Source organism: Equus przewalskii, chromosome 32 (genome assembly GCF_037783145.1).
Source record: "Equus przewalskii isolate Varuska chromosome 32, EquPr2, whole genome shotgun sequence".
Classification (NCBI taxonomy): Eukaryota; Metazoa; Chordata; class Mammalia; order Perissodactyla; family Equidae; genus Equus; species Equus przewalskii.
In genome coordinates, this window is record NC_091862.1 from 8,934,369 (window position 1) to 8,954,776 (window position 20,408).

A 20,408-nucleotide genomic window follows, 5' to 3' on the forward strand; every position below is an offset into this window, starting at 1 on the left:
GTCATACAGGTCATAAGCGCTAAATTTTTAAGAGGTGAATTATTTACATTCAGAGAGCAAAGGCATATCATTGCACCACTGTCCTGGCACCAAGCCTTCTGAGCTTGGTCGCCAAGGGAGTGTAGCGATGCAGTTACGCAGAGATAGCTGACTTCAGGCTTGATTAAACAGAGAACAAAGAAAAGATCATTCAGCAAAATTAGCCTTCTTTAAAAGTCTTGCAACTCACATCTCATTTAGGAGAGAATCCTTTTTTAATTTCATTTTTTAAAAAAAAGATATGCAGAATTGAGAACATATGAGTTTCTAAATCTCAATTCACTCAGCAGTTCGTGTTTTCCCAATGACGCATACTTTCATTTGGTGGTTGTGGAGTTATTTAAGGCAAAACTCTGCAGGCAGTTCAAGCGGTGGTTTGGCATCCGTCAATGATGCTGGTCAAACTTTACAGATGCTTTTTTTTCCCCTTAAGAAAAGGCAATTAAAACCTAAGGAATGACACAATTCAGAGGCTACATGGGACATTTCTGCTGAATGTTTCTCGAGTTATCGCTGGAGTCACCCTGATGCCACTTCCCAAGGTCCAGAGAGGGAAGCATGGCCATGCAGTTCAGGAGATGGCACAAGGGATGGCCAGTTGGCTAAGAGAGACCATTCTGATGTCTTTGTCATATCAATTCTGTCTTCCTACCGAAACCCATGTATTCTCCAAATCTACCTGCCCTCTTCACACAGGATTCTATCCCCCACAAAGCCACATGGCCTAATCCCAAAGACACATTTCCACTGGAACTTCCCCTAATGTGTCAAAGCAAATTTAAATATACTGAGCCAAAAAACAACATGGAATTAGGAAAAAAGTAAAGTTCCTATTTTCAAAAGCCACATTAAACTTTCTCTGTGAACTAAAATATATATTTCATACACTGAATAGTCTCTGCCTCACCCAAATAACCAGAGCAATCCATGTCTTCCCTGCTTATATAAGCTTCTGGCATCTTCTGAATAGCCTCCAGTGACGAAGCTCTGTACTTTAAGTATGGATTACAATATGCAGACTCCAGAAAGTGATTTGGGGCTGAGTTGGGTGAATAAGGTGGATAATGTCCATGTAAAGTCAAAAATAAGATTCAATTATAAAGAACCAAAGCTGAGTTTTATGCCCCGGCTCCTCTTGAGTCGTCTGATTTCTTGTGTCTCCTACACAGACTCTGAAGATGGTTCCTGAGAAGCCCTCAGGACTGTGATGAGGATGGGTAATGCGGCCTCCAGGAAATAAACACATGTACTCCTAAAATGAGTCCACCGGAGATTCAGGGAAACAATGAGCATCCTGACATCGTAGTCACACATTTCCAGCTATAAAAATGTAGCAGCAGTTCAGAGGGGTTTGGAGGAAATCAGTGTAGGGGAGGCCCCCATGCTGCACATCCTAGCCAGACTCTCCATCCGAAGAACAAAGAACTGAGCAGGCACCCTGGAGAGAAGGCTCCAACAGCAGCTGCTGCTCCCAGCCTGTCTATCAGGCGCCGAATGTGCATGGAGGGTAGGACAGAAGCCACAAGGGACTCCCAAGGCCCTCTGGGCCCAGCCTGTCTAGCCTCCCGCCTCATCTTCCCTTCCCGCCATATTGGCTTCCTCTCCTTCCTCCAACATACTGCTCTTTTGAACATCCTTTCTGCCTGGAACCACTTGGCCTCCCCCATCCACCTCTTCAGGTTGACTGCTGCTTATCTTCCTTCCCCAGGGTAAGCTTCCCCTCCACCCGCAAGCTCATGGAAAGGTCCCCTATTATACACCCATAGCACAGCATTCTTCTCCCTCAGGATTCCGACAGGTGAAAGTTTATATTTATGTTGTTTATGAGCAATCTGTTTCCTTGACCAGACTGTGAGCCCCATGAGGACAGGGCCACAGTGTATTTTATGCCTGCCCACCACTCCTCCCCGACTCCCCAGCCCCACGTTCTACCCCTAGTGCATGACCTGGGCCTGGCCTTGAGCAAATAGTAAGTATGAACCGAATGAATCACAGGTGCTCATTCATGCTGTTGAAAGAATGAACAAACCTTCATCCTACATAACCATGTCCTGCCATTACTCAAAACTCAACATCAGCCTGGCAGCAGAAGTTGTGGAAAGACATTGGACTGTTGGGGCGGGGTGGGGGGCGGTGCATGAGAGACAGGGATTCAAATTCTACAGCAAGTGACTATGTGAAAACATCTCCAAGGCCTCTTTCAGCTTTCTGATACCGGCTGTGCTATGAAAGCATTGTCATGCTGCACACAATAAAAAAGTTGGATGTTGACCTGGTTTTCTCTAGTTTCGTTGTTTTTGTTTTAATCAATTTTTCATTTCTATTAGGGGAAAATAAAGAAAAGTCTTTTCTCAGCTTCATGTTTTAGTACTTGTTTTTTAATCTTCTAAATCCTGAATTTCATAATAGTTTATGAAAGTCAGTTCAGGGGGGCCCAAATGGCACGTTAAAATACCCTGAGGAAAGTTCTAGGCTAGTTCAGAAGTCTCTCAATACCCACGGCTATTGTCCAGTTTCTATCCTCTTCTTCTGTTTAAGGAGAGAATTTTGTTCCAACCTCTGTGCAGAAAATGGGAGACCTCAGGCCCACCATCACATCACCCAGAGCTCTTTGCTACATAAATATGCTGCCTTGATATGACAGCGGTGTGCTGGAGCCATTTACACGGGCTTGAGGGAGCTGATCATTAAATATTCAGGAAATCTGCAGACCCACTTGTAGCCTGAAATTGGCCATGGTGGGGGTATTTACATTACAGAAATTGGCAAACACTCTAAACCAGGGATTTTTTTTTCCCCAGAGCGCAGGTTTACAAGCACACCACTGCTCCACCATCACGTGTCTGGTGTTTTGCCAATGTTCATCCACCATGGAAACTTTCCTGATGACGATTACCATTCAAAAAACAGATGGCATAAAAGAGGAAATGCCCACTCATCCTCTTTGTACCCTTGAGAACAAGTTTTGCAAATTTCACACCGAAGGCCATAAACTCTGGCTCCCAGGTGGCCCTCTGGCCAGCTAGCAACTGCCCAGTTTGGGAAGATGTAGTTGGAACCTTTATTGCCATGTAAAATGCATGTTTCTTGAATGGTCTGAACTTCTACACCATAGAGTTTGAGGACCAGTTAATTAACATGTTTAGCAATTGTGGCGCCATTAATGTCACAAATGAAGGTTGTGCTGTCTAATGCCACCACATGGGTGACTACAAATGGATCAATTCCATTTCAACACACAGAACAACCTTTCTTCACCCAATGGCAGGTAGTGTTTAGTCTTTGGAAAAGAAGGAACAAAATATAAACACAACAGACTGACAGTTACAATCCATATAGTAATTTCTTCTAAGAAAAATACATGACATATTGTCAGTGTTCATTGATATTCACTGAGAACCAAAGAGAGAATGCAAAAGAAATCATAAAAACATTTTGATTGATCCTCTAAGGATATCTGTAACCATGCACACAGGTCTCATTTTTCGGTTTTAGATGACTGACACATCATACCTTGTGTTTGGCTTCAGATTCTCAATGGGCAAATGAGTTACTGAGGAAGCTTGAGTGGACCACTTGTTCCTGATGAAGTCTTCATAGGATGCACTGTAAACCAAGTAACCTACAAGTGGAAGGAAGAACCCAATGAGCATCAAGGAACCACATCACACAAGAGGCGTAACTCAGTGGAGGAGGATGGGGATGAGGCAAGGGCATAGAGGCAGCTCAGTGGGAGAGGGTCAAGAAGGGGAGCAAGCTGCGTGCTGGGTCAGGATGGGGTATGATGTTGGGACCTTCTGGTGAATCCAGATGCAGATAACAAAATTAAAGACACTTCCCGACGACTGTTGGCTCCCTACCTCTCTTCCTTCTTCTTACCTTCTGCATTCCCTGGCCTTCCCCATCTCCTCAGAAGGAATCATATCTAATCTTGACTGCACAGTGAAAAAGGCAGCAGAAGAAAAGAGCCGTGACCTCCACACAAGTACTTAAGAATCTCCTGGCAGAGATAAATACAACTGACCTTCACATGAAATGAAGAAACCATTGGTGGTCAATGCCGTGTGTGTGTGTGTGTGTGTGTGTGTGTGTGTGTCTGAAAGACCCTAGACTCACTGTGGTCTCCTCACCCACTGGGTGAAGGCTCTCCTTCGGTTTCTACTTGTTGAATAGCTGTGCCTGCCCTTGACCTTAATGTCTAATGACGGCAGTCAAGCAGCTCTTCTTTCTGCCTTATCTGCTATTTAATGGACCTCAGTGGGTGGGCCCTCAGCCCTGACACATGCCCAGCCTTCCAGGCTGCCTCAAAAGGCCAAGTGAAGTTCATGTCCCAACCTAGCACACTTTTTACACTAGGTCCATTATGTTACACACAAAGGAAGAAAACATTTGCCCAGCACTTCCTATGTACCAAACATTATGCTAACCACTTTCAATTGCTTTCTTTTCTTTTTTTTTGGTGAGGAATATTGGCCCTGAGCTAACATCTGTGCCAATCTTCTTCAATTTATGTGGGATACCGCCACAGCATAACTTGACAAGTGGTGCATAGGTCCACACCCAGGATCTGAACTAGAACCCTGGGTCACTGAAACAGAGCATGCAAACTTAACCACTACACCACTGGGCCAGCCCCCTCACTATTTTATTTTGATTAAGTCTCCTGATCCTAGTATGTAGGCATTGCCATCTCCATGCTGACACATGAGGAAACTGAGTCTTTGAGAGAGGTTAAACATCTCCTCCAAGTTCACACTCGTTAATTTATTCAACAGATATTTGTTATGTGCCCACTATTTGTCAGACACTGTACTAAGCACTGGAGATAAAATAGTGACTCGTTTTATCTAAAACTCACGGAGCAGTAGGGCAGACAGACAAACAGAACTATACAGCTGTGATTCAAACTACGAAAGAGCAGCCCATGTGCCTGGTGGGGGTGGCGGTGGAGGGAGAGCTGACCTGGTCATGGAGGACATGGAGAGCTTCCCTGGGGCCAGGAAGATGCGGCTGAGAAGTGCAGGATGGGAAGCAGCTAAGGTGCATGGTGGGAGGTGGGAAGGAGTCCAGGCAGAGGGAGCACCTGAGCAGAGATGCTGACGAGGAAGGAAGCAGAGGACGAGGAGCCTTGGAGTGGCAGGGTGGGGACAGCCTGAGATGAGGCTAGAGAAGCACAGAATGGAACGATGTGCAGTGTCCTTAGGTCACACCGGCTTTTGCTTTCCAGACTGCCTTCAACGCCTCTCTGGTGCAGGGTGGAGAACAGATTGGGTGTGGGGTGTGGATGGGGCAGTCTAGCTACACGGCTATTGCAATACTCAGGTGAGAGGTGGCAACAGCTCAGCTTAATGTGGTGGTTAATGGAGAGAAACGGATGGGTTCAAGAGAAACCTGCAAGGTAAAATTGATAGGATTTCATGATGAACTGAACATAGAAGGGAAATAAAAGAAGATTTGAAGACGACCCCAAAGCTTCAGGCTAACAAAAACGGGTGGGAAATGGGGCCACTCTCTGAGACAGGAAACACAGATGAGCAGGTTTGGGGATCAGAAGGATCCTGAGTTTGATTTTGGATACACTGAGTCTGAGATGCTTTGGGGACATCTTGGTGACAATACCCAGTGGACATCTGATTTCACTGTCTGAGGCTCAGAGGAGAGGCAGGCTTGGCCTTGAGCTATAAATCAATGACTCAACTCCAAGAGGAATTAAAACCAGGTGCCTGGGTGAGATCCTGGAGGGAGAGAAGACAGAGCAAGAAGAAAAAAGGACTGAGACCAAGCCTTGAGAAATTCCAACACTTAATGCTAAGATGAAAGAGGGTGAGTCTGTAAGAGAGTCTGAGGTTGAGAGACTTGGACCGCAAGCCAAGGAGGAAGAGATGAACAGCATCAAATGCATCTAAGAGGCTAACTCCTTACATTTAGCAACCTGTGATTGCTGAGTACTGCACTGCTGAGCACTGCTGAGCACTGCTGAGCACTGAGTACTGCTATCTTGGGAACATAAAAAGAGTGGATTGGTTAGCATGCAGCTATGGGCGTGCCGGAACTAGACGCAGGTGCACAGGGCTCTGAAGCCCTCTCCACACTGCTCCCTGGAGAAATTCACTCTTCTCTGTTTTCTACAAATATTGTGTGAGAACCTGTGAAGTCTTGCTCCTCTCTCCATAGGATTTCCTCTTCCTCTGACAACGGTGACATCAAGCTATTTGTGCTTACACTGATGCTGCATGTAACAACGGCCCACCCAGTGGTGGATCTGGCTCACAAAGTGTGCTCTAGGAGCCCTGGCGTTGGGTGGGCATGGCTCTTCCCCTCTGATCTCCAGCTTCCATCGGAACCCTGTGCTTCTCCCCAGGTGGTGCACAGGTTTCTCTGCTTATCCTTGTGTCTGCATTTTCAGGGCCTGGGTTTCGATAATGTACTTGCTGAGCACACGTAACTCCTGGTTTCTCTCTTGTTCTTCTCAAAAGCAGTCCTGAAACACTGATGAGCTAGTCCTGAAAAACTAAGAGGCCATCACTTTGGTGACTTCCCATGGCATCACTCCGAATGGAGCAACCACTTCTTTTATTAGGAGTGATTAGGAAAAGCGCCTGGTCGCAGGCCTATTTATGCTGCAGGGGTTTCATATTGCTGGATACCACCTTGTTACACGTTGACTCGACTGCCTGCCGGTAAAAGAAAGAACAGCCGGGCAGCGCACTTGACATCTCACACAGCTACCAGAATCCAAATGCTCTGCGGTGGGTCCGAAAGTGTGATCTTCTTTTTAGGTTTAGGATGTATCCATGTATCCACTTCGCTTCCTTGTCATGCAAGTAAAACGTTAGTGCTTGATTTACTGGCTGATGAAGAGCTTGCACTATTTTCTCTTTTAGCCTTTTGGGGTCTGCTGCTTCTCCTGCATGTTACAGGGCTGTCATGTGCTGAAACGTTCCACGGTCATCAGCTTGGCAGGAGTTGGCACAATTTTATATTGGGAGTGCCCAAGTCCCTATAAATAGCTCATCCATATTATTTACACTAGGGCATGAGTACTCATGACTAGGGCACCGAGGTTTGCTTTCAGGTTAGGTGCAGGGTTTGTGATGATATGATGATATCCGTGTCTCTGGAGAGCCTTGAATGACTTGGGATGTGAAGTTAACAAGAGCACGCGTTCCAGAAGCACGCCCTCTACAGGATAACACAGGAATCATGTCTGAGTGAAGATATTTATTGGGAGTCCTCAGAAAGCTCCTCCTGCACCAGCCTTTGAGGCATGTTTTGTGCGGCCACGGTGCTCATCCTGCAGCCACTGTTTCTCAGATGCCCCATGGCTCAGGGCACAGTGGTATATTTATGTTAAGTAACATTTGTTACACAAGAGAGCAAAAGCTAAAGAGCTTGAAATAAGATTTTCAATGATTTTTTCTGTATGCTTGCTGGCTTTTAAGAATTGCCATTCATTGGAATACTACTCAGCCATAAAAAAGACAAGATCATCCCATTTGCAACAACATGGATGGACCTGAAGGGAATTATGCTAAGCGAAATAAGCCAGACAGAGAAAGACAAACATCAGATGATTTCACTCATATGTGGAATACGAACAAACACATGGACAAAGAAAACAGTTCAGTGGTTACCCGGGGAAGGCGGGCTGGGGTTGGCACAGGGGAGTGAAGGGAGAAGGGTCATGTGGAGACAGTCAAGAAATGATGTACAACTGAAATTTCACATTGATGTAAACTATTATGAACTCAATACAAAATTGCCACTCATAAAATCATATTCAATTAATAAAAGGATTTTATGGCTGTTTGACTACAAGTTTTCCTCCTTCCACTGATTTATTTGCTTTCTATTAGGAACTTACTGGACTTCGCAGAAATTGGTCTCAGCAGCCCACACAGCACACATGCTGGAGGGACCAGCACTTTTAGTCACACCAAAGACTCAGACTCCTGGATCCCGCCCGCATCCTCGCCACCCACCTGGGCCCTTCGACCTCACCTGGCACAAGACCCAGGGACATTTTTTCCTGTGTCCTTTTTTCTGGCTTTTGGGCTTTTGGAGTGCAAACTCCATAAGAAAAGTCACTCTTTGAATGTTCCTGGACATTTTTTCTCATTTTAAGAGATAATATTGGGACATAAAGCAAAAGCCTAGACATTTTGAATTCTATGAACTACACCAGCATAATAGTGACAGATAACATGTCAAGCTCTAACCTACACCACCACCGCTCCCCAGTCCCAAGAGACACACACAGACACAGACACACATTTCCTTCCTCTTATACAACTCGCAGGCCCAGAAGAAGTCATTTGCAAAGGAAGGATCTATTCAAAGAAAATATTAATTCTTTTCTGTAAGAACTTATTTCGACAGATTTATCCTCAAATATATCGTTAGCAGAGTCAAATGAACTCATGAACATCTCACAGGCCAAGACTTAGGAGGCTCAAGACTCCTGGGCATTTTTCCATCACATCCAATTCCCACATATGGAATTCAGGAGCACCCAGACTATTCTGGAAGCACTTAGCAGGCATGGAAAGAAGGGGAGAGGCAGAGTCATGATCCCAGGGTTGACTCTGACATGGGGCAGCACAAAGTAGGAGTTCTTTCACCACCTGTGCTGCAGGATCTGATCTTAAAAGTGGTTATGTGGACTCCCTGGCCATTTTCAGGATTACAGAGTGTTAGAGATGTAACAATATTTCACATATGAGGAAACCAAAGTCCAGGGAGATGAAGTAGCTAGCTCAAGGTCATATAAACCAATCTGGGACTAGGATTCAAGACTTCTGACTTCCATCCAGTGCTCTTCATAGTACCCCACAACCCTTCCCTTACTGCCTACACTTCATCCTTTTGAAAGAAGACATCTGTATTCATCCATCCATGCATGCATCCATCCATCCACCCATGCATCCATCCATCTGGTCCATCCATCCGGTCCATCCATCCATCTATCCATCCACTCATCCATCATCCATCCATCCTTTATTGTCTGTATTTCCCACCTACAGGTTTACGGGAACTTTGAGCCTCTTCCTTAACACACCTGTTACCACATCTCCTGGGGAGGCTTTGTCCCAGTCCACAATGACAAATGAGTGGCAGCCTTCCACAGCAACCACGGTGATGTTGCGGGGGACATGCTGAGGAGGCAGGTCACTCTTCCTCAGGTCGTTTGGAATGATTTCATCCAGGCTTTCCACTTGGAAGTGGTCCAGAGCATCAGTGAGAGAGCATGGGGCTGATGGGTCTTTATTTAGGTATGTCACATAAGGAGCTGGAAAAAAACAGAGATACCCAATGGGATTACTGAAATCTTTCCCTGGAGGCAGAAACATAACATCTGCCCCATGGAGTAGATTCACCATTCAGTCTCTCCCTGCTAGACAGAGGCTCCAAGGGCCATCAGCCCTGGTGCCAAACTCAGAAGTACATCCCTACCTCTCCTTAACGGATCCGCGCATTTACATCTTTCAATCTCCTGGTTTCAAAAGATCCTATTGCCCCATCAACATTGACGACTATGCCCTCAAAGTAACTGTGAATGATCCCCAAACTATAATCAGTGTAGTGTAAGTCTGCAGCATTCTGCCAGTCCTATGCCCAAACATTTGTAAAAGTGTGAATCGGGCCCAGCTGACTCTTAACTAGAGCTCTCCCAACACAGTTCATTCCCTAGACTGTCTTGGGACTGGAAAAAAATATACACTGATCAAGATGGACAGCCTCTAGCCTTTAGTCCTGGGTGGTCTTCTCTGGGGCTTTAGGGCTCCCCATAACCTTCTGGAATATCTGCACAAGACCAGGCCTGAGCAGCCTTCCACAACATTACGGCTCAGTACAATAACAGATTCAAGCTTTTTCTACACATATTATCTCAGTGGATACAGGGCCTGGGAATAAGGAAGGGCATGGACTGATGCCCCATGTTCCAGCAGAGCCAATGACCCTGAGAGGGGGCCCATGAAGTAAGGAGACTACCTCTAGTCCACAGCCCTTTTTATTACATACCCTCTATAAGAAGTTAGACAAGCCAAGGAATTGGGGTCGGAGCTCTATATATGCAAGACTTCCCAGTGCTCCCAAGTAACAGTTTCTAGTACTTTCTAAATGTTCCATTGCACCTTTTGGTACCAGGTTCTCATTCTCTCTCAGTGACCTTTAGAACCAAAAGCAATTTTTAGCTCCTCTATTTTCTAACAATTTGTATAAAATTAGGCCTTCAGAGCTTGTCCATGGATCTCATCGGTAAGTTTTGGGGAGTAATATACTCTACTTCATAGAGTTATAGATTACAAAAATAGTAATACAATAGTGAACAGACAATAGTAAACCTTTCTGTCTTCAGAAAAGTTCTTTGGAACAGCTACTAATAAAAAGCTTTTCAATTTCTGCCATGGAACAAGGAGAGAAAAGTCAGAACATTTGGTGAATTCGGCCAGGCCGCCGCATGCCATCGGCCAGCATTAGAATTGGCCTCAGGAATGCTACCTCAAATTAATATTCTTGTTCTTGAAGTACATGTGGTTCAGACACTCCATACTACGTCTTGACTGGCAAGAGCTGTTCTCTGCTTATGGCAGAACATTTATTTTGGAAGCAGAAAAGTATGATATTAGTTTAAGCTGTTGCCTGTCGCCACTCAGTAATATATTACTTTTTTCCGCTTAGTAATATGTTAATCTAACTGTCTCATTAGCGAAGTTCATTAAGGACATGAGAAGAGAAAACTCCGAGGGAATGCTACACAGTTTAGTGCGATCAAATTTCCTCTTGAAACTGTTTTAGTAACTGACAAAAAAGAGTAAAATAAATTTCTAAAAACAACTTCGGCGCTGAGGTATGATAAGAAGTACCAGTAGCTCAATTCAGTAAACCGCTCATCTTTTAGCAAGAATTGAATGACCTGCAGGCAAGGCCTAAGGTAAGTCTCATCTTAGAAGAGAGAGAGACAATAAAAATACTCATGTTCCCTGGTCCTGATGATTTTTACATGCTCCTCCCTCTTAGTCTGCACAAGGCAGCCTTTCTAAACCCTACTCTGTGGGACGTCAAGTGTTCTCTGCATGCCTCCCTCTCCTGGCTTCTGCAGAAAGCGAGTTAATGCGCATCTCAACAGGACTGACTCACTGAACCATCCCAGATGGAAACTTCATTCCGGGAAAGCTTCTGCTCCCAATGCACCGCCCTGGCCAGGCCAAGAGATTAGTTATGCTCTTCTTCAAAGAACAAAAGTTAAGAACCCCATGCTTCTCTGATTAAGCAAGTTCTATTTACCAACAAATCGTTTCTTTCCAGCCAGATCAAATTCTTCTTCAGGAAAAGAACTAATGGAGCCTTCTGGAGGGATGACCTTGGGTGTGGCAGCCGTGGTGGAGGGCGTGGTGGAGGGCGTGGTGGTGGGCGTGGTAGTGGCCTGTGGCTTCGAGGTCTCAAATTCATAATCTGAAATGATAGGAAGGTTGTGTAAGTGGGCACTTCCAGAAAAGGGGCACTGTCTGCAGTCAAAAGATGCCTTCTTAAGAGTCAACTCGACTGCAGCATGCATACATACACCCTAAAATAAATGCTATGCCTAAACACAGTTTGTTTCTAATAAAACAGTACTTCCCCACATTTCAGTCCCCTCCGAAGAGCAGCTGCAGATAAAAGAAAGGGATGGAAAAGGGAAACACATAGGACCAGAAAAACGAGATTTTACAGTCAAAGCTGGACAGAACCTTACAATTCATCCAGTTTAGTACATTCTTTTTACTGGTCCAAGGCCATTCTCTACTTAAATAATTTTCCCTTTTAGAGTCATAGAAGATTCACATCAGAAAATAAACTAAATTTTAAAAGAATTTATCTCTGTGTATGGGCTTTTTTCTGGGGAGGAGGTGAGATTAATCCTATTATGAGAACTAATCCTTTAACATTTAAAAAAGAAAAGAAAACTCTGCTCCCTCCACAACAGCTCAAAGATCATAAGACAGGTGCTTAGTATTTTCAAAGGTGCTAAGAAACCTTCCTTCGCTTTCTGACAGCTGCTGTTTTTCTTTTAAGTCAGTTTTTGTTTGAAAACTGAGATTAAACCACTACGTCAAACTTTATGATGATTGCATCAAAGGTGATATTATTCCCACATTTGGGATTTACGGCCGTTGGAGCTACAGATAATAGCAAGCAAGATGAAGCATAAAAGGGAGGCCATCTTGAGTGTCAAAGGTGGCGCTGGGGTCGGGACAAGATGCGCCCCAAGAAGAACGTCCAGTTCTTCAACTGCAGAGGCAACTTAGAAGACACACCGAACAGTCACAAGTACAATAACAGCATTCGTTACCAGTTACCGAGTTAAGCGGTTCCAGATTGTATTCAACGCATTTTGTATTCTTAATCTTGTAAACTCACCCTTACTTGAAAAGAGTCTACGATGAAAAACCAACCCACCTAGAGCATTGCATCTTTTTATATAACTAGAAAAGGAGAGAAAAGGAAAGAAGAAAAATGAGAAGAGCCAAGAGAGGAAGCTGAGACGTTGGTACAAAGAGTGGTGGAAGGGGGAGGCCCAGACGCAAGCAGCTCCAGAATTTCTAGAGGACGGAGGGGTGGGGAGGGGGAGAATGGGGAGCACAGGTGACTTGTCTGGCGCTACGTTGCCTCTCAAGCTCACTGTTTTCCCTTGGATCGGATACGTATTGGGGGGTAATTTACCTTAGAAGGGTGCGTAACTTCCCTACGCGTATTGCGTAACGTAATCCAATGCGTAACTTCCCTACGCATTGCCCCCCAGCACAGAGTCTTGAAGGAAACTGCGGTTGCGCCCATTCAGTTAGCAACTAAAATAAGATCCTGCGATCGAGAAAGAAATTGTCCAACTAACGTGTTTAACGTCAGTTAGTACCTTCATCATAGATCACGTACGCCTCTTCCGTGGGTATCGCTGTGTCCGTCTCCAGGCCCGAGAACTCATCTAGGGAGGAGGGGAGAAAGGGTCATCAAACGCCCCAGGGTTTCTTCTCAGTCCGTCTCTCAGAACGGTGCCGCGACTCACTCCGCGTGAATAAGTCGCCAATACCAGGGCCTCCTCAGCTTTCTCAGAAGGAAGAGCATTAGGACACTGAGGTGGAACCCGGATTTTCTCTTCTTTGTGCTGAGAAGGGGGCACTCAAGATGCCCTCCGGAGATCAAAGGAAAGACACCTCTGCAGCATGTCCACTCCACTCCCCAGCCCAGCGAGCTTTCTGACCTCCCTTCCTACCACCTTGGTGCCCACATGCCGGGCCTGCCCAGGCGGCCCTCAGGATGCTGTGGGAAGGTCCCCTGGCCATGGTGTCACAGGCCTGAGAACAGGCATTCTCAGAAAGCAGCAAGCAGAGTGGGCGGTTGATGCTCTGGGGGGAGACAAAAATCCCTCCACCTGTGAGCTCCTGTATTCATCCCACCTTCCTGCCCTTGATCTTACTGCTCGAATGTTCTAGAAGCAGGTTAATTTCCTGCCCCTCCGACATTCTAACTTGGCAAACCAGACTCAGGTGTGTTCCCTGTGCTTCACTCTCCCTGCTAACCTCGCCCCCTCTCTAGTGAAAAGCCCACAGCCACCAGAGGCCTGTGAGGTGCGCTGGCATCTGCTTCGCCCTTAATGTGGTGACCCTGAGTGCATTCTGATGAGGCCATGAACGTCAGCAAGAGAGAAGTTGTAAATTATTATCCACCCTACAGTGGTCAGGATGGTCATTGCAGGAAAAACTATTAGACATAATTTTTCCTTAGGTCATTCCAACGTCAATATGCCTGGATCCAGCAGGAATTACTTCTGGGCTGGTTCAAATCAGACAGTTTTCAAGTTCACACCACCCAGAGTTTGGGGCTATCTTGCCGTTACTTCCCAGAATACCATTTTCTTTCCCTAGTCAATCTAACTTTTCAGAACATAGTCTTATTTTTCCTCATTATTGGCTCAGATTCATTTCTTTTCATTATTATTTTTAGCCAGGTCGAAAATGAATAAATTGTACAATTGTTGCACCCCAGGGTGAGCAAGAAAAGGGAAAAGTATAGCGTTTCCTTCATGGATTCTTGGTGTTGAATGTCATTCCTTGAGGCACTGAAATACTCTGGTGCACATAGCAGGTCACAGAAACGATGCCATCTATGTGAAAACTGGTATCACTTCTTGAATGAGTGACAGGTAAGTCTTCTGGCAAAAGTAAACATCCTACTGAGTGATTTAGCGTTCTTTTTTTCTTTTTTCAAGACCAAATAAATTCAGGCATAATTTTTCTAAAAGGGCACCATAGCACCATCTTGACTCCAGGTAAAAATAACTTCCAGATGTAATGAAGCCTATTTACAATTTTTTTTAAAAGCTGACCATCAGAATTTGTCCCACCTGATCACCATTTTGAAGCAACTGGAACTACGTAAAACTGAAAGTTTTATAAATCAAGTCAGTATCGATGTCGAAAGCTTCCAAACAACTCTTCATATAATAGTTGCCAGCCACCAACCACGGTTTATTCTCTTGAGTGGTTTATCCAAATGGTCATGAAAAAATGAGTGCAAAATGTCACAAAGAGTTAAAGCCTTAGCTTCAGAGATATTTAAAAACTATGAAAATGATATTCTCAGTAGAAGTGTAGCGAGAAGGTAAATGACAGCCATTTGAAAGCCAACAATCTTTGCAAATTGTACGGTTGGTCCAACTCAAGTGAATTTTCAATTATTCTCCTTGTGTCTTCTATCTGGAGAGAGAGCCGTGCCAGGGTGGAACTGTTTTCCACACTGACTGATCTTTTTCTGAAACGTGCCCCAAAGTCACGTTACAAATTGTTGAAGATGTTCAGCTGGCTTGTAACATTTCCAAACACACAGGATAGCGTCAGATTCGCCAGAGAAATGGAACCTGAAAAACAGGGATCACTGGCTTTTACTTTTCAGTTAGAAAATGGAGAATGCCTATAGCTTAAGGTATGGTTTAGATATTCAAAGATGCGTAATTAGGTACCGTGAGGAATTTGAGATAAAGCAGGAGATACTGTCTCTACCACAAGGAGCTTATTATTTCATGAGGTAGGTCAAATCAAGTAAAAAAAAAGTGTATGTGTGTTTGTGTGTGTGTGTGTGTGTGTGTGTGTGTGTAGAGAGGAGTAAAAGGAAAAACACATGAAACAAGCATGTAATATGCATCTATGCTTACAGGAATCTACATACAAGTATGGCAGCCATAATCAATGAGAAAGGGCATCAAGACTGCTTGACTCAGCTCAATGACTGCATGACATAAAGTTATTCCCAGAACGTTATTCTAAAGCAGTATCTTAAAGAAAAATGGGGGCAGGATTTGACCCGAGGAGCCAAGACTTTGAGATTTGAAAAGAAGATTTTAAAATTGGAGGGCTAGAAACAAAATTTTAAGACTTTTTGCCAATGGAACATAATGACAAATGGTTGACTGGATGGGGGTGGCAGAGAGGAGACCTTAGAAGGTCAGGTATTCACCCAGTGATCACTAATGCAGGTTCTAAGTTATAAGTGCCACAGCAACAAACATTTCAGGCTACTCGGCTGCAAAGTGCCATGGCCAAAATGTCACTTGGTCAATACTGGTTGTGGACACGTGGAGCCCCAGCATGTGTGAGTGTACATTATGGACTGAACTATACTTAATACAACAACAGAGAAGGTGCATGAGAGAAAACAAACTCGAGAGCAGAGCAAGAGGCAGGGAGCTGTGGTATGGGTGGTTCTGTAGATAATGTGTGATGGGGATCCCTGGGACAGTCCCCCAGCCGACATCAGAGCCTCTCACTGAAAGCATCTCTCTGCCCCGAGTGTCATAATAGCAATTACAGAATTCATTTTTTTCACATCACATCAAGCCCACAACAAGGTGTTCACCAAGAAATGGCAAACTCTATTGTATTTTATAGACAATGCATCGGATTTTTGAGTAATTTTGACTCTGATTTTCAAATTATAAGCCATCTTTAGAAGCTAATTCCCACCCAAGATGCTCACTTCTATGCCCTTCTCAATCATTAGCCCTGGCATGTACCACTCCAATGATGGATGAAGCAGGGACTATGCTTTGTATTCCCAACGCAAGAACAGTGTCAGGCTCACAGGAATGTTCAAGAAATGTGTGCTGAGGTGGGCATCTGGATAGGTGGTGAGTGGAGGTTGGTGTAAGGGGGCCCAATAACGAATAATAATTTGCGGGTTGGGCCAATAGGGCCAGCCTAGAGATGGAGAGAATGGAGCAAATCTAAGAAAGGTGATGGAGGAAGAATCAGTGGGGATTGAAGAGACCTGACAATGGAGACGGAAGAGCAAAAGAAGTCAAAGAGACACTAAGGCTTCAGGCCTGGAGAACTCTCTGGGTTATTGTGAAAGGATCTTTAACCTATTTTTTGCCCTATTTTAAGGATGAACGATTTGGTTTTCTGAGGAGAGGATGAGCTGTTTCTATCTACTGTAATTTCAGTTCGATGGCAAGCCCTTCAGAGGCAGCGCCGTGCCATCTGCTTTTCTGTATCCCCCACAGAACCTGATCTGTGTGGAGTAGATTATGGAGTATGATTAATGATCATTTGCTCATTTTATTTTACAAAATTATGAATAAATCCAGGAAAACAAAAACAGAGCTACTCCATCCTCTTTAAATGACTACATGGGTTTCCTCATAATGAAATCATTGTCCCAATGGTAAAGATAAAGAAAGATTGATCAAATGAATTTACTCAGCTCTAAATCAGGGCTTATCTAGACACAAAACTTAATCACACACACTTTCACTTTCAGAACCTATAAACTAAAAGTATAAAAAATACCTACATCAACATCATCAGTTATTAGGGAGCCATAAATCAAAACCACAGTGTGATACTACTTCACACCCACTAGGATGGCTAGAATTAAAAAGACAGATCATAACAAGTGTTGGTGAAGATGGAGAGAAATTGGAAGCCTCATACATTACTGGTGGGAATGTAAGATGGTCCAGCCACTTTAGAAAACAGTTGGTAAGCTCCTCAAAAAGTTAACATAGAGTTACTCTTGGATATAGCAACTCTACTACCAAGTATATACCCAAGATATTTGAAAACAGGTGTTAAAAAAAAAACTTGTACATAAATGTTCAAAGCAGCATTATTCATAAGAGCCAAAAGGTGGAAACAATTGAAATGTCCATCAACTGATGAATGGATAAAATGTGGCATGTCCACACAACAGAATATTAATCAGCAATGAAAGGAATGAAGTACAGATATTCTCTACAAGGTGGATAAAACTTGAAAACAAATTATGCTAAATTAAAGAAGCCACTTATTTCCGGACAGTGAAATGTCCAGAATAGACAAATACAAAGAGGCAGAAAGTAGGTAAGTGGTTTCCAGGGGCTTGGAGGAGTGGAAAATGAAGAGTGACTGCTTATGGCTATGAGTTTCTTTCAGGGATGGTGAGAATGTTCTGGAATTTGCTAGTGGTGATGGTTGCACAACTCTGTGAACACAATGAAAACCATTAAACTCTACCCTTTAAAAGGGTGAACTTTATGGTACGTGAGTTATATCTCAATAAAGCTGCCACTAAAAAAACTAAAAATAAAAATAACTATGATTAGAATTAATATAAGGAAGAAAATATTTAATAAAGTTGTCAGTGGAGCAGCAGAAATTAAAAAGCAAGATAGGCCATATAGAAATATTTTTAAAATAATAAATTATACTACATTATAATATTGTTTAAGGATGACATGCTGCCCTCCCAAAATTTAATTCCTTCGCAAGACTTTGTATTCATTTATACTTATTTTCAAAATGCTTCCTAGAGGCAAATTATTATCAATACTTGGCTACTAGGAAATTAGAAAAATGGACATGAGTGAAGTAAAAACTACACATATGTATATCATGACTCACAAAGAAACAAAAATGCCAAGAAAAATACTGATTTTCATGTCAAATAGAAGTCCAAAAACACAAAGAAAAGAACAAGCTATCAGGCCTATATAAAAGCAGATGAAAGAAAATGCAAAATATTAGTAATAACAGTAGTTAAAACCAAATCTAAAATAGTCACTCTTCTGTTTACAACCAACTATTAAGCAAATATCTATTCTAATTATACTTCAATTTTTTTAAATAAACACATTAATGTATGAAGAAATAAGAGGTCAAGAAAAGTACATAACACTTTCATTCCAGAAATCCAAAGGTAAATTCCCATTTGTACTCACTGAGTACACTGATGGTGTGAGAACTTTCTTCCCAAGGATCCTCTTCCTTAATATGTTTTCTTATTCTTTAGTGTGAATTTGTTAGACGTATCCAGTGTTTCTCTTTATTTGGAATTTTTCCGTGGAAGGGCTGACTTCAAACAGAATTCCCATTTTGGACACAGCATTCTAGTTCAAATCCATTGGGCTTATCACGGTCAACAACGCTGTGCAAGAACTCAGCACATGCAGATAACTCCTGAAATGAAGGGTCTTCACTCTGCATTCGCTTAAAAAGACATAAGCTTTACAGTCGACCCTGCAATTCATTGCAACCTGAGGGAAAGAGGAGGAATTTGCCTCCTCCGAGCCTGACACAAATACAGGATGACCTCTTCCAGAGCCACTTGACAGAGACGGAGCAGAAAAGATGGTGCCATCTCAGCTCCACCGAGACCTGGCCAAAAGTGTCCTAGCTTCCATTCTTGACGGAGACTGGGCTGTTCCCAGTAGGAAGACCTGGCAGGGGTAGAGGCTAGCCCTGATTGGGGAACCCAAATCAGGGAAATGGTGCCATCCCACCCAATGGACAGCCCCTCCTGCCACAAGAGCCCAGCCAAGCAAGGATTAGCATTTTCCAAAGGAAGAGCTGATCAAAAAAGTGCTCAGCTACCCAACGTGCTTGAGAAACTCTACTTTTCTTGGAAATTCACGATGAGACTATTCAACGATCTGAAGGATCCAACAGTAAGAAATTCATTTAACCTTGTTTAAATCACATAGCCAATCACAGAACCTTCTTAAAATATATATATATAATAAGTGCTAATCTACTAATATCCAGCAGAACATACTTTGGGAAACGCTAGTCCAAGCTAAGAATGTCCCATGCTTCAGCTAAATTTTTGACTTGGGTTGTGACAACAGTTGCCAGATAAAACATAGCATGCCCACTTAGATTTGAATGTTAGATAAACAGGAAATAATTTTTCATATAAGCATGTCCCATGCAATATTTTTATTCACTCAATCTGACAACCCTAGTTGTGACACAGGACTGCATGCCTCTGGCTGCCATTCCGCCCTGCACCCTACTTACCCCGCCCTGTAGCCTCTATGACTCTACTTGGAAATGCAGCATGCTAGTTATGTGGGCCACCATTAGGACAAAGGCGGTTACCTTCTTCAGGGTAGCACTCCGGGACCCCATTGGAGCCCATTATGAGGTTGCCATCTTCGTCATGCCGCTCCAGGGTCCCAGGGGCACAGGTGGGGATGGGGGTGGTGGGTTGAGGGGTGGTGGTGGTGGTGGTTGTCTGCGTAGTGGTTCGGATGGTGGTCGTTGGGCGTGTGGTGGTCGTCGTGGGCCTCCGAGTTGTTGTGGTGGGCCTTGGAGTTGTGGTGGGTCGAGTGGTTGTGGTGGGGACACGGGTGGTTGTTTTGATGACCTCCAAGCCCACCAGAGGCTTCCCTCCAAGACTCAAAATGGGCTTATCCTGGGCACTGGCCAGAGGTTTGCCATGCCGCCCCTGCCCAAAGAGGGGGAGGCCATCAGGGCTCACCACGGGGGTCCCTCCCAGATCTGAAATAAAATGAAACACAAGCTGTGCAGCAAGGTGAAACAACCCAGAGGAAGTAAAAAGCAAGCAAAACAGTGTCTTCTCGAAGCTTATGTATTCCTACATTTTAATCAGTAAGGGGCAAAGAAATAATTAAAAAGATATCAGCCAAGGTAGCAATATCTGTTGCTTTCCAGAAATTCCTGGGCTTATTATATAGTCCATTGCTCTGTATTACTTTACATAAATATATAAATATTTCATCAATATGCCCCATTACCCTGAAGTAACTCTCAGTCTTTCATAAGGAAAGTAATTCTTTCCTCTTCTTCATTCTTACCCCTAAGGAGTAAAATGTTACTTTGGACCAGGCGTGGCAAACCTTTTCTGTAAAGGGCCAGGGAGTAAATATTTTAAGCTTCATGGGCCACATCGTCTCTGTTGCAACCCCTCAACTCTGCCATCACAGGGCAAAAAAAGCCATAGACAGGATACAAACAAATGAGTGTTTCTATGTTTCAATAAAACTTTGTGAATGACACTGAGATGTAAATTTCATATAATTTTGACATGTCACAGATATTAGCTATTCTTTGATT

At 43.7% G+C, this 20,408-nt stretch overlaps 1 protein-coding gene across 2 annotated transcripts in view; it reads right to left on the reverse strand.

The window, feature by feature from the left end:
• Positions 1-20,408, reverse strand: part of FNDC1 (fibronectin type III domain containing 1) — a 96,816-nt gene that overhangs the window by 9,721 nt on the left and 66,687 nt on the right. For both annotated transcript variants that reach the window (XM_070603289.1, XM_070603288.1), the window contains exons 14-18: positions 19,431-19,832; positions 12,935-13,003; positions 11,329-11,496; positions 9,098-9,328; positions 3,553-3,661 (exon numbers count right to left, since the gene is read on the reverse strand). In XM_070603289.1, coding sequence (XP_070459390.1) covers positions 3,553-3,661; positions 9,098-9,328; positions 11,329-11,496; positions 12,935-13,003; positions 19,431-19,832 — 979 coding nt within the window. The remainder of the gene's footprint in view (positions 1-3,552; positions 3,662-9,097; positions 9,329-11,328; positions 11,497-12,934; positions 13,004-19,430; positions 19,833-20,408) is intronic.